Genomic DNA, 14351 nt, shown 5'->3' with positions numbered 1-14351 from the left:
TGTCAGATGTTTTTGATGGAGTAAATGATGACAGAATTTTCATTTTTGGATGAACTATCCCTTTATGTTTCTCTAACATTTTAGAAACCGACATCAAACTCATGAAGATATCCTTTGAACCTCAAACACTTTAAATCAACATAATTACATTAATTTGAAGAGAACTTCTTTTTATAAAAGCTTTTGTGTTAACGTCAAACTAATTATTATGTTTCCATGGAAAACGTTTGCTCTCATCGCAGAAGTTAGCTGTAATTAGAAACTGCTAATTAAAGCGGATGAAACTAACCTGATCTTCCCAATCAACTGTTTTTCCTCCTGCTTTTCAGTTGCTATATTTGAATGTATTTTCCAATATATTCATTAAAATGTTTTGAAACTTCAATCTCATGAATATATTCCGAGCAAAGCATGACTGTCTCCATTTGAAAGGTCTGTATGCTTCCATAATGAATTTGGCTCAGTCAGGCAAAGACTAATCTAAACTTTGAAAGTGCACTACTTTTCTTCACAGATTTAGTGCTTTGTTTTGTGCTTCATCAGAGTGAAGGCTGAAATTGCTTGTAAATGTCTTAAAGCCCTGATTTGTGATTAAGTCAGGCACCCAGGCAGCCCGTCCTTCTGGATAAGGTGTCGGGTGACCTTGAAAGGCACTCAGGAGTGATTGTGCATCTGTGTGTGTGTGTGTGAGGCTGTTGCTCTGATAGCATTTCTCTTTCTGATGAGACAGATGAGATCCATCAGTCATTTATTCTGTGGCATAATGCCAATGCACTTTCTCAGGGCGCAGAGGCTTTTCTAAGTCCATTATATTCATCGGCCATTGTTAGTCATTCATTTGAAGGAGAGTATAATTAAAAGGGAAAGCGTATACTGTTTTTGTAGAATGCCCTTTGCTCTTCCCACAGACATTAACATGGCTGGAGAACCACGTCCTTACAGGACAAAAGTGGCATCCAAGCGACCTTTCTCCTTATACAGGTGAGCCACCTAAATTGAAAAAAAAGAAAGAAAGGAAAAATCTGCATTTTTTTTTTCCATTTTAATGAGTAGATATGGAAAGATTTAAATAACATTTTTCTCATCTTTTTTTATTTATTTATAAGTGGCTATGAATTTCATAATGATTTCTACAGGGATGATTTCTATACCAGGTATGTATATGCATTCACTAATGCAAATGCAATAATTCAAAGCTAATCATTTTATACAGTTACACTGGTATTTCAGTAGTTGAATTGGTAAGATCTTTTCTTACAGGAGCTTTGTAATATGTTTTTGTTAATTAAATTTTTAGTTAAGATCCACCTTGTCTCGTATGACCTTTTCTATGTTATGAGAAACTGATGCAAGGTGGAGAAAAAAAATAAAAGCTAAAAAGTAGAGGAAGAACTTCCCCTAATAACCATAATTAATGTCATTTTATTGGTTTGACTTGGATTCTTTGCTCAGGCTAATGATGAGCAGTCCTCTCCTGAGAGACATTAGCTGAATGTCAGAAAGCGGCTGGCTCGTTAACTGAGCAGCGCAGACACACCGGTCATCTTTCCTCTGACATTTTCATGTATTTGCTTTCACTCCTCATTTGGCAGAGCTGAGATTTATACATCTCCATGGAAAATATGTGTGTGCTAAATTCCTTCAGTGCGGTTATTTAAAAATATGCAAGTAAGAGCTAATTATGCTCATCAAGTGTTGTCTCAGGGGAGAAGGACTAAAAAGTGATCTTGCTCTTTTGCATGTAGACTAAGATATTCTCTCATCTCTTTATATTGTCTATCATAAAGTGTAAATGATTATATTTAAAAAATATATTTTTATTTAATAATAATAATTGAGTGACATTTAACAAAAAAATCAACAAGGACTTCTTAATGTCATTACAGTATACACTACTGTACTTTTCAGTATACAGTTTACAGAAAAAACAGTCATATTTTAAATTATTTTTACAATTTAAAATAACTGCTTTCTATTGTATTTTAAAATGTTATTTATTCCTGTGACGGCAAAGCTGAATTTTCAGCAGCTATTATTTCAGTCTTCAGTCGTCACATGATCCTTCAGAAATAATTTTAATATGATGATTTGGTTCTCAAGAAACATTTCATATTATTATCAATACTGAAAACAGGTGTGCTGCTTAATATGTTTGATAATATAAAACCGTGATACACTTTTTAGTGATTAAAAAATAAATAAATAAATATTAACATCAAATATTTTTATATATTTCTCTTCAGGATTTTTGACATTCATGGGAGATTAGCACCATCCCCTCGGGCTATGATACCTATCAAGCATTCCCATTTGGTTGCACTCTCAACACGCAGGACAAAAAACGCTTTCCAGCCAAAGATGTCCACCTGCTCTTCTTATCTAAAAACGCTGTCGTCAGGTTCCTTATGCTCTATGGGTTTGTCCATCATTCCAAGTCTATTTTTGTCATATAATTTCAATTTCAATTACCATGTTTTTTAGCCCCTAGAACACTTTGTAATCAGGTACCTTTAATAACCGGGACTTTGATATAACATGTCCATACCATCCATAATCTACTGCCAACCATAACCATTTAAAAAAATTAAATAAAATTTTACAGTAATGAGCTGATAAAATCACAGTGATGCATATTCATCCTCATCATTATTTGTTTGTTTGTTTTTATCTAAGTGAAATCCGATCAGCTCTTGACAATCAAGCAAGAACTGTCCCAGATAAAGCTTAAGATCGACTCCTTACTGGGAAGGCTAGAGAAGATTGAACAGAAGCAGTTAGCAGAAGCAGGTAAGAGGATGAAATGAACATTGCTGTCAGCGTAGAGGCCATGTTGGCAGGAGGTAGATTAGAAACACTTGTCTTCATCACTTTCAATGTCAGTGCAGGAAATCGAAAACAGCACCACTCGTCTTCACACACACAAAAACATTTGGACTAGGAGAGGAAACATCCACATACCTGTGTTAGTTTTACTTACTGTTTGCTACACTGTGAAAAAAAAAAAACTGCAGCTGTTGTTCCATTTATAATAATACCAACCTCCTGAAGTATTAAATGTGTTTTTTTACCTTTATAATACGCTGACAACCACCAAAACAAAAAAAGACACTAAATGGCTTGTTAGATTTATTCGAGTTTTTTATTATAGAGAGTAAAGGAATTTACCATTAACTAATTAACAGGGTTTTACCATAGCATTTTTACAGTCTATTACCATTAAAATTACAGTCATTTTTACAGTGTATTTTTTCTTTAAATATCGTCTATAGCTGTTGGCTGCACATTAATCTCATTATCTCATTCATCTTTCTGTCCATGATCTCAAAATTGTGTAGAAGCCCACAGGAAGCACGAGAAGGCCTATCAATCTCTCTATAGTGAGACAGAAGAGGATGCGGGGTCTTGGGAAGTGACTGATGAAGGTGATGCTGGAAATAATGACAGGGCTAATGGTGAACTGGTGAGCTGTCATTGAACTCATCTGAATGTGAAATGTCATTTGTTTTTATTTGATATATCAGCAAGACCCACTTGTATAGGATATAATTGTGTGTGTGTGTGTGTGTGTGTGTGTTAAATCCCAGATAGAAAACCACATATCTGATGTAGACAACTGAGCAAGGTTGGTACCACAAATTCTTGTCACATTATATTTAACATACTTCTCTCTTTATCAAAAAAGTATATTGCCTCTGTCTTTCAAGACTTTTGTGAGATGTACTGATGTCACTATTGGAGATCTGAGACTCTCTGCTCTCCATGTAAGAAGAATATTATATTGTTATACCCATCATTTTCAGTCAGATTTGAGCATTCATAAGCAATGCCCTGTAAACTAAAAGCCACTTTAGCCATTAATTTCTGAGTACTGATGTCTCTGAAATGTCTCATTATTTGACCTTCAGTATCAGGCAAACAGAAAGTCCTCTTTTGCTTCATTCAGTGTATAACCGACAGTTTCTTGGATAATACTTAATGTATTCCGTAAAAACAAAATATATATACAGAAATTCTGTGATATTTCTATATTTAAAAAATATTTAAATATTTTTTCACTTTTTTCTTTCTGTAGGACTGGGACCAGCACACCTATCAAGTTTACTGTTTTTGGAAGATATCCAGTTGGAATTGTTCACCCTTTCATGTCAAGTTATTTATTTATTTGTTTGTTTGTGTTTTTTTATTCATTCAACTGGTCATACTTTTACATACGTGAGCATGTATAGTCAGACAAAACAAAAGGATGAAACCATAACTTAATATGTAAAATAATTAATGTATTTTATCTAGAAAATGCGATAAACTTCAGTGTCACGGTCAGTAAGGTTTACAAATAATTGGAAAAATTAAATTGTATGTGCATTTGATTTTTTTGGACATTATAATTATGTACATATTTAAATAATGTTTATTGAATGCATATTTATGTATAAGTAAACTATCATAAAATGTTTTGTCTCACCCATTATTAGGAATATAAGCTACTTTTACATCTCTATTTCTTTTTTTATTTTTACTGTAGTTTATAACTCATCTGAAAACTATGGTAAAATAATTTTTATGTGTTTAATATCGTGTGACGCCTTTGTGAAATAAAATCGGCCAGACATCAATTGTAGCAGGTTTTTGATTTTTGGGTATTTAACGCTGATTGTATCTGTGCATTAATGTAAGCCAATTGAAAACACAAAATACTCACTAGGTAGGCAGCTCACCATGTTTCTTTTGGGTTACTGTCTCAGTTCAGTTCAGTTCAGCTGAGCTCATCTGAAACTTATGAAACAAAAGCCGTCTATAGGAAGTGACTAAGGACCCGGCCGGAAGTAGGAATTAGTAAGCGGGACTTTTAATTTCTGGAGAGGTAAAAATGTAATGGAAATCTTTTGAATCCTTCGCAGGCAGTTAAAGTTTACCACAAGTCAGGTAGGTAATTATAACACGCATCCTTTTATACATATTATTTATAGCGTAATGGAAGAGGACGTTATCGTGAAATCAACAAAAATAATCAGAGGCTCAGGCTAACAGAAAACTAACGTCACGTCACTTTGCATTTGAAATCAAAGTTGTATTAAAGCTTTAAGTTACCTATTCAATCGTTTTATGCAACCTTGGCAGCTATGCATGGCTTTTAATAGGAGAACTGGCTTGTTATTAACATAAATTATGCGATCAAAGTTGTGTAACGTTACGTGATCAGACTGGGATTTGTTTACATCACGTGTTGTGTTGTCAAGTGCTGAAACTTGTCTAAAACTTCGCCTTAATTCTCATTATCTGACTTACAAGACCCAATTTTACAGTTATTTCGATGAAGCTTCAATCGTTTTGTAGCAGCAATGTAAATAAACGTCTAGCTGTGTGAAAAAGTAACACGTTATGTTGTGGCTAATGTAACTTATCCAATCAGCGATTGTTGTTGTGACCAATTCGGTCATGTACGTTAACATCCCAGAGGTCTGCGGGTTATTGTGGGTTATTGCTTATATATTTGACAGGTTGAAAGAAAGACAGAAGCTTGTTCTCAGTGTGTCTGTGGCAGGTCATGGCTGTTAGAGAACTCTGTCTAATTGATAAGGATATTTCAAGGTAAGTTTAACTCATAGTCCAGTTTTACAGCAGAAGTGCCCGTTAACAGGCTGTACTGTATTTTAAGTACAATGTGTGATTGTGACTTCACTGAAGATATTTATTTTTAGTCTACTAGAGGTCCCACTGAATCCCAGTATTTCATCCCTGAATCTTCACTGTAATCGCCTCACTAAGATTGAGGGCTTGACGACAGCATGGCACATAAGACATCTGGACCTGTCATCTAATCACATCTGTCGTATAGAGGGACTAGCTTCCGTGTCCTCACTGTGCACCTTAAATTTGTCCTGCAACTTAATCACCAAAGTAGAAGGTAAAGCTCACACTTTTTCAGGCAGAAAATGTGGCAAATGTTTCGAATGCCCTGTAGTATAATTTTAACGGTACAATGAAAGCTTGTCTGTTTTGAATTTGGTCTTAAACAGTTCCTTCCTGTTATTACTTCTAACTGTGTGTCTTTGGTTTGTAATCTGTCAATACATGGAATGGATTTCTTTCAGGACTTAATGGACTAACAAATCTCACAAGACTGAATTTGGCCTACAATCAAATAAATGACCTAACTGGTAGGTTAGATTGCATTCCCATCAAATGTGTTAATTCTTGAGTAGTTTGTTTTAATTCTCTGAATAGTTTGACATTTAAGATAAGAAATGTACTCTACCATTCAAGTCTGGGGTCGGTATTTTTTTATTTTTTTAAAGAAGCCTCTTATGTTTATCAAAGCTGCATTTATTTGATCAGAAATACAGAAAAAAGTAATATTGTAAAATATTATTACAATTTAAAATAACAATTTTATTTTGATATATATAGCTATATTGACTATAATAGAACTACTTCTATTTTATATTTTCAAATGTAATTCATTCCTCTGATGACAAAGCTGAATTTTCAGCATCATTATTACTCTAGTCTTCAGTGTCACGTGATCCTTCAGCAATCATTCTAATATGCCGATTTGGTGCTCAAGAAACATTTCTTATTATCAATGTTGTAAACAGTTGTGCTGTTTAAAATTTCTGTGAAAACGAAAATGATTTGCTGATGAGAAAGTTCAAAAGGACAGCATTTATTTGAAATGGAACAATGTAAAAGTCTTTTGGCACTTTTAAATGCATCTCTGCTGAGTAAAAGTATTCATTTCTTTAGCTATTGAATTTATTATTATCGTATTGAACCCCAAACCTTTGAACAGTACTTTAGATCACAACTGGACAACTGCGTATTCACTCACGGCTCTGTGCTTTTAGGTCTCTTGCAACTCCATGGAGCAGAGTATAAACTAAAGTACCTGCAGCTCCACAGCAATCGTTTGGATAGCATGAACCACCTGCTGCAGTGCATGCTGGGACTGCAGAATCTGAAAAATGTTACTTTTAGCAAGGATGGCGCACAGAATCCAGTATGCTCACTGCCAGGTTTGTAGGAAAAAGCCCTGAAGAAAAATCAAGACTTCTTTTTATCAGACAGGCAAACTCTGAAACGTGTAATGGAACTGGTGTGGAAAATCTGAAATTGTCTAAAAGGGCCAAAAAGGATATATAAGATAGAAATAGTTGTCAGCTTTTTTCACTAATATGTTCTTCCTTTGTTTGTAGGCTACAGAGAGATGGTTCTTCAGTCTCTGCATCAAGTCACTACCCTAGATGGAGTAGATCGCCTAGGAAATGCATCTCCTTTAGCAGAGGACAGTCCCATGGATGTTCCTGGTCTTGAGGACTTTCTTGAGTTTCTAATTTCATCAGATGCTAGCATTAATGGAGAACTGGTAAACTATTTTATGATACTATTTCTTTTCTCAGCCTCCTCAGATATTATCTGCTTTAAGACTGAGAATGACATTTAAATAATCGTGAGGTGGTTGTGAGATACATGTTTATGTTCAGTGTGTTTCTTTGCTATTAAGGCAAAGTCAGATGCTCCCCTCACTACTCCACGGATTGATGAAGTCCTGACCCAGTTTCGGCAACGAGGCGGAAAAGCAACTGCAGAAAATAAAGAAAATGAGCAGCGAATTAAAAAACTAGAGCAGCAGGTTTCCCATCTCATTCAGAAGGTAAAGTAAGGGAAAATTGATTACTACATCTCAGTTATCATTGATTTCATCATTAATTATCATTAATTCAGTCTTTTCATAAAAATAGCACAATCCAAAATTTAGGAAATAGTATAATTCTAAATTGTGCATTTGTACTTAGGTACCTACAGGGGATGGCTTTAAAGCCAACAGTGCTGTACCTTCTGTGGTACATAAAGCAAAAAGAGACACTGATCAGACATCAGAGAGTGAATTTGACAGTGGAAAAGAGAACCAACGGCAATCCAGAATCCTGTCTCATCCCAGAGGCTCTGCAGGGAAAAGATTGACCAAGGACACCAAACCCAAACAATCTGAATGGTGAAATAACTTGTACATATTCATATTTATAAATGCATTTTGTCTCAAACCGAATTTCAAGTGCTTATTGAGAATTTGGACTTGAGTTGCACAAATACATCTCATTAAAGTTTACTGGATTTGATTAATAATGTCATTTGCCCCAGCGCAGGGCTTGAATTGTGTTTTGAGAGGCTTCAAAATATTTACTTGCTGCATTCTTCCTTAGTACAGTCTTTAAAAAAAAAATCTAACTTAATAAGGTTCAGAATCATAGAAAAGCTCCCACACTTGAGGCAAAGGCTTTGTAGTAGTCAAATAATGACTTTATAATTTATAAACTAAGGCAGTTTATAAATCGTCCTCCCATTTAAAATTGCTTGTACACATGAATGATTACACTGTCACTAAGTTCAGTTAATTTAGCTTAATCAAAACTTAAGCTGCAATAACATGGAACTGACAGAGCTACTATTGAGAAGTTACAGCTATTGACAAACATGCAAAAAAATAAGAAATCAGGAAGGGGGCCAACACTTTTTCACACCACTGTATAAATATTCTATAATATTGGAATGATCAAGATTTTTTGATGTTCTTCTCGAATGCTCACAAAGACTGCATTTAATTGAACAAAAATACAGTAAAAACATTATTATTGTGAAATACTATTAAAATTTAAAAGAATTGTTTTTTGTTTTAACATACTTTAAAATATAATTTATTTCTGTGATGCAAAAGCTGAATTTTCAGCATCTATTACTCTAGTCTTCAGTGTCACATGATCCTTCAGAAATAATTTTAATATGCTGATTTGGTGCTCAAGAAGCATTTCTTGTTATGATCAATTATTCATCAAAAGTGACAGTAAAGACATTTACAATGTTTTAAAAGAACAGCCTGAAATGAAGACGGACACAGTTTTAGTTTTTTTCCAGCTGTATTTACTCAGTGCAACTTATAACATCCAAGTGAAAGATATAAAACCAACATGTCAGAAAAAAATAAAAACCTCTCACACTCTTACTAGTCTGAAATGGCTTTTGCTTCGATTGCAGTGTGATAAATACACAGAAGCAGAGGTCCACAAAGCTGGCTGTTGGCCCCCGTAGGAGGACATCATTCCAGAGCTCTGGGTCTGTTGAAACTGTAGAGTCTGTAAAAAAGGGCCCTAAAAGCATCAAAGCCAGTCCTAACAAAAGTCCAGCTCAATCTCAAGAGGAAACCTACAGGGTATGCAAACTGCACTGCACAGGTCCAACATTTCTCTTTATTAAGCAAAATGAATATTTGCAAAGAGTAAAGTGCGTGTGTTTACATGCAGGCAATTGTGGAAGAGCGAGACCAGGAGCGCGAGCGGCGCTGGAAGGCAGAGCAGGCTGCAAAGAGACTTTCTGAACAGGTCAAGAACCTGCAGACCCGAGCCAGCGAGGAAAAGGACTTGCAAAGTTTGGCCTTACACACCACAGACAGGTGAGGGCACACAGAGTCTGTTATATAGTTATATATAACAAAGTATATAACATATATATAATATAGTTTCGCTTTGTCACTTTGTTCTGTTTTACTTTTGCATTGAAATCAATGTGAATGAAATGAATGCAAATTGAGCAGCCTAATTAAGAGTTCTACTGCTGAGAGTCAAAGTAATATATATATATTTAAATATTACCAACGAACACAATTAGCTGCAACATCTATTATCTCACTCATTCAAACATTCTCTTCCATCAAGGACACCTTAACAATCTCCAGCCATCCAAGTGTTTGGAGAGAATGTTTGGCTTGACGTATTGCACCTAATTGGTGTCAGCTCCAGCTGAAATGCTGGATCTGAATACACTTCAGTATAATTAAATTTTATTAGAAGTTTCCAGAGACCCTACTGCAGGGCCCTGATGTGTGAAGCTCTGCCTTCCCACCTGCACGGTAGTTTCTGTAGCGTGGTGACAGCCCTGATATTGTGCTCTAATATTGTAGCCCACGCGCTCCCCCTTGTGATAAATTGTAATTATAATGGAGATTAAAGTCATAGTGACAGGCACATGTCTGCCGCATATCATCAATCAATCCTAATTGCCACCCCTGCAGCACTTTGCTGCTAATGACTCTCGCCTCACAGTCCAGTATCTGTTTTATTAACTTTTCATCTGCTGAGTGTGTGAATGTAAATTAATATAATAGTGTCATGTATTAATTGTCATTAAACAGAAGTTTTAGTGTGTGTTTCATTTATTACTGTTGTGTAGTGGCAACATGTTGCGCCTTGGTGCTCATTCTGATATTCTGTATTGAATCTAGTTTCAACTAGATTTGACTCATTTCCTGATCCTGATTTGATTATATAATATACACTACTGTTCAAATTTTATACACACACACAGATTTCTGAAGGATCATATGATAATCAAGACTAGAATAATGGCTGCTCAAAGCTTTGCCATCACAGGAAAAAAATTGCATTCAAAAATTCTAATTTATAAATTCTTTCAAAAACATCTGTAAAACTCCAAACCTTTTAAATGGTAGTGTATATGAATGCATAGTTAAAGAGACTTTTCAAAGATATTGTGAGAAAGCAGCTCTGATCTGTCTTATTCCTTTAGGTTGAAGGAGTTGTTGTTAAAAGAGCGCTCTGATCGGGCAGCATTGCAGACTCGTTTGCAGGAGTTGGAGGAGAGATACAGGTCTACGTTAGAGCAGCTGGAGCAGGTGCACAACCGGGAAGACCAACACAAGAGGGCACAGCGCAGTCTGGAGGACAGCATGACCAAAGCAGAGGCTCTCAGGGTCCAGCAGCGTGCAGAAGAGGTAGAACAGTTGCAGTCCATATCTTCAGTAGTGACCGATTCGATCCATAGCATGAACTGAATGCTCTAGTACACTGTATAGAGTGGCACTCATTCATGTCTGAATCATACATCTAATCTTCATTGACCTGTCAAGAACTATTCCTACTTACAAGAATGCTTAGACAGTGAAATACTAGTAGTCATCTAAAGGGCAATTTCTGTGGGACGGTTACAGAAGCACTTGCCAGACAAATATACAGGCATATGGCTGAATTGCAAACATGTTTCAATTTCTTTTGACATTTGAATCCTTTGAATTGAGTTGGAGGAATATTTACACCTGACCTTTTGCATGTGTTTGAACGGCTGCCATGAGAAAGCTGCTTGAGCACTACTTGAGCAGTTATCTACTTCTAAAGGGAAAAACACTCTTCAAAATGGAATTAAAAGTGCAACATTAAAAGTGAATGACCTGCTATATTATTTCAGATGAAGAGGACTCAGGAGTTAGAAAATAAAGCATCTGCCTTAAAAAGGGAAGTTGAAATACTCCGCGTGTCAGCACGACAGCACAAAGAGAAGCTGCAGCAGTTGCATGAACTGTTGGCCTCCAGGGAGGAGATGCACAGGTACACAAGCACCACATGGAATCATATCCATGATCATTTTCATAGTCATACTAATAGAGTGACTGCCTGAAAATGGTTCAGTTTACAAACAGGAAATTTCAACTGTTTCATCTTGCACCTGTTTGACTTTTTGGGACAGGAAAGAGCTTGCAACGCGGCTGCTTCCTGGTGGGACTGAGTTTAAGGAGGCTGTAGCCAAAGAGGTGGTGGCGATAGAGCAGAGATTTGCACAGAAACGGACTGATTTGGAACAGAAGATCTCTGATGCTAGAAGACAGTACGCTGCTCTAGAGGATGAATTTCGCATTGCTCTCACCATTGAGGCAAAGCGTTTCTCAGAGGTAAATTGTCTTATTAGAATAAAAAATAAATAAAACAATGATTTACATTTTCGTTTGAGTCGATTCTAAATTCGAACCCACTGGGGAGGAGAACATAGTTATTATTTGAAAAAGTTGTCAGTTAAATATATCAGTTCTGAGAAAACGGAAAGAAAAAACAGTACTGAGTCGACATATATGTCAGTGCAGTAATCAGTGCCATTTTAGTATTATGTACATACTCTTACAGTTTTTAGCAATATTTTGAATAAGCTTGTAATTTTTATATTCATATATTTTATTTTGTATGTTTTTGTCACAAAATTTTATTTTTTTATATATTTCTAAATAGTTTTATTTTATTTTTATTTCAGTTTTTTTCTGTTAGTAAGTTTAGCACTTCAATTTAAACGTATTTCAAGGCAATCTAATTTTTTTAATCTAATATTTATTTTATTTCAGCTTTATTTTAGTTAACAAAGAGGTCAATAGTTTCAGTTAACTGGCACAAACGGCTCGATTAGTTCTGGGTTTGATGAAGGCCCGCATTCCGAAAAACGAAATGTGATGTGATTGGTTAGCTGTCCCAGTGCGTTGTGATTGGCGAACAGCTTAGACGGTGTTTCAGTACTGCCCCTCCCCTTGCCAAAGTAGCAAGTTCTGTGTGCTCCGGTACAGTTAAGGATGGCATCAATATTGCCATATCAGTTTGAGCCGGATTCAGACACCGAGAATATTGAACAAGAGGATCACGCAGAACTTTTGCACGCACGGATGTTACAAGGCATATTAGAGTGGCAACATTAGATACGATGTCAACAACCGCTTAAAAATAAGTGCATTTACTATGTACAGATAAGTGCAACGGTAATATGTATTATTTTTATTGTTCTTTAATTCTAACATTATAACATGAATTGCAGTGAAACTGTTACTGCACTAACTCTGCAGCAGCACTTCTTCTTCATCGTCATCTTGTCTGATGCACTCAACCAAGCGTTCTAACCACGACCTCGCCCCTCCCCACCCCCCAACCATTCGAATTTCCGTAGGCGGGAATTATTTTAATGATATTATAATGGGCCGCTTTGTGACATCACAAAACCCCGGAAAACAATGCTGTAGTCCAAACGAGCCGTTCGTTGTAGTTCTTGGGATTTTTAAAAAACGAAATATCTCCCTTTGGAGTGGACTTTGAGATTTGTAAGTTTGAAGATCTTTTTTGTCCCCAAACATACACACTGACTAAAATTCAAAAAGTGAAAAAGCATAATAGGACCCCTTTTAAGAATATTGCCTAAAATGTCAAAGATGTTTTAATGACACAAGCCCCAGATTTTTCTGACAGGTTACCCTTACTGTGTGTGTGTGTGTGTGTATGTAGGTAAAGGAGGGATTTGATCAGGTATCTGCTGAACTCCTAGAAGTCAAGTCAAGTCTCAGCCAGTCTCAGCAGAAGGAGAAGCAGTCAGCCTCTCTGGTGCAGGAGCTCACAGCTATGGTGAAAGAACAGAAAACACGCATTGCTGAGCTCCTCAAAGCCAAACGAGAAGCCAACGCTGAGTTCAAGGTATGACCAAAAGATTTTATTTACAAAAAAAGTTCTTGATTTTGTTGTCTCCTTTGGGGATTCGTGCCAAATCATCACACATCGCACATGTGATTTCAATCACTTCTTAAGTAAATGCTTCATAAATCACGTTATGCTCTGTTTTTGTATGCTAGACCCGTGTACAGTCATTGGAATCCAGGTTAGAGGACGATAAACGACTTAACCTACAGGTGGAGCTACTGAAAAAGGACAAGTCCAAGCTGCTCTCCCAGCTTACTGCTCAAGAGTCTGTCATAGATGGACTACGGGCAGAGAGAAAGATCTGGGGCCAGGAACTTGCACAGCAAGGTACTTCAGTAACTTCAAGAAAGTATGACCCAGACAGAATTGGTTTTATTTGAGCTAATTTTTGTGTTTGTCCATTTGTTTAGGTGCATCCTTAGCACAGGACCGTGGTCGACTTGAGGCCAGAATTGAAGTTTTGTTAGCCGAACTGGAATCGCAGAAGAAGCAGAACAAGAGAGACAATGATGCACTCAGGATTAAAGCTAAGATTGTTGATGACCAGACAGAGACTATTCGTAAATTAAAAGAGGTAAAGTCCTACTTGCTCAAAAAAACTTATAAACTAAGATAGAAATTAGATAGAAATAAATTGATTACTTATTTTATATCAAATTAATTACATAATGCGCTTAAAATTAATCACAATAATCAAAAATATGTGATCAGTGCCACGTTTTTAAGACAACATTTGAAGTTAAATGGTACAAATTTTGTACCATTCAAACTACCATTCAAATGTTTGGGGTGTGTCAATATTTGAATGTTTTTGAAAGAAGTCTCTTATGCTCACCAAGGCTGCATTTGTTTAAGCAAAAATACATTAACTCAGTAATATTGTGAAATATTATTACATTTAAATTTTTTTAATTTTAATAGATTTTAAAATGTAATTTATTCCTGTGATTGCAAAGCTGAATTTTCAGCAGAAATCATTCTAATATGCTGATTTAGTGCCGAAGTAACATTTCTTATTATTATCAATTTTGAAAAAAGTTGCACTACTTAATTTTATATATATAA

General features: G+C 35.8%; 2 protein-coding genes across 5 annotated transcripts in view; both read left to right on the top strand.

The window, feature by feature from the left end:
• The window catches only part of LOC107751575 (RNA-binding Raly-like protein), a 24518-nt gene extending 20194 nt beyond the window's left edge, over nt 1-4324 (top strand). Inside the window, exons 3-10 of one of the 3 annotated variants that reach the window (XR_001641269.1) lie at nt 909-981; nt 1107-1154; nt 2244-2416; nt 2674-2787; nt 3336-3460; nt 3585-3622; nt 3705-3761; nt 4073-4324. Coding sequence is in view for 2 of the 3 variants with exons in the window: in XM_016567317.1 (XP_016422803.1) it covers nt 909-981; nt 1107-1154; nt 2244-2416; nt 2674-2787; nt 3336-3460; nt 3585-3617 (566 nt within the window). In the remaining variant the exon portion in view is untranslated. Of the gene's footprint in view, nt 1-908; nt 982-1106; nt 1155-2243; nt 2417-2673; nt 2788-3335; nt 3461-3584; nt 3623-3704; nt 3762-4072 lie in introns of those variants that run through there. The other 2 variants (XM_016567317.1, XM_016567318.1) reach the window with 2 other exon arrangements.
• Nucleotides 4325-4803: 479 nt separating this feature from the next.
• Nucleotides 4804-14351, top strand: part of LOC107751561 (leucine-rich repeat and coiled-coil domain-containing protein 1-like) — a 10997-nt gene continuing 1449 nt past the window's right edge. Inside the window, exons 1-16 of one of the 2 annotated variants that reach the window (XM_016567305.1) lie at nt 4804-4833; nt 5499-5589; nt 5700-5905; nt 6093-6158; nt 6846-7013; nt 7194-7363; nt 7502-7651; nt 7794-7993; nt 9031-9205; nt 9297-9445; nt 10579-10783; nt 11254-11393; nt 11533-11734; nt 13098-13283; nt 13439-13613; nt 13697-13860. In XM_016567305.1, the coding sequence (XP_016422791.1) occupies nt 5546-5589; nt 5700-5905; nt 6093-6158; nt 6846-7013; nt 7194-7363; nt 7502-7651; nt 7794-7993; nt 9031-9205; nt 9297-9445; nt 10579-10783; nt 11254-11393; nt 11533-11734; nt 13098-13283; nt 13439-13613; nt 13697-13860 (2400 nt within the window). In that variant the 5' untranslated portion in view covers nt 4804-4833; nt 5499-5545. Of the gene's footprint in view, nt 4924-5498; nt 5590-5699; nt 5906-6092; nt 6159-6845; nt 7014-7193; nt 7364-7501; nt 7652-7793; nt 7994-9030; nt 9206-9296; nt 9446-10578; nt 10784-11253; nt 11394-11532; nt 11735-13097; nt 13284-13438; nt 13614-13696; nt 13861-14351 lie in introns of both variants that reach the window. The other variant, XM_016567304.1, reaches the window with a different exon arrangement.

The sequence above is a fragment of the Sinocyclocheilus rhinocerous genome, unplaced genomic scaffold (assembly GCF_001515625.1).
Source record: "Sinocyclocheilus rhinocerous isolate Xijiao unplaced genomic scaffold, SAMN03320098_v1.1 scaffold3000, whole genome shotgun sequence".
Lineage (NCBI taxonomy): Eukaryota > Metazoa > Chordata > Actinopteri > Cypriniformes > Cyprinidae > Sinocyclocheilus > Sinocyclocheilus rhinocerous.
The sequence above is the reverse complement of the archived record's forward strand: the minus strand, read 5'-3'. Positions and strand labels throughout refer to the sequence as shown.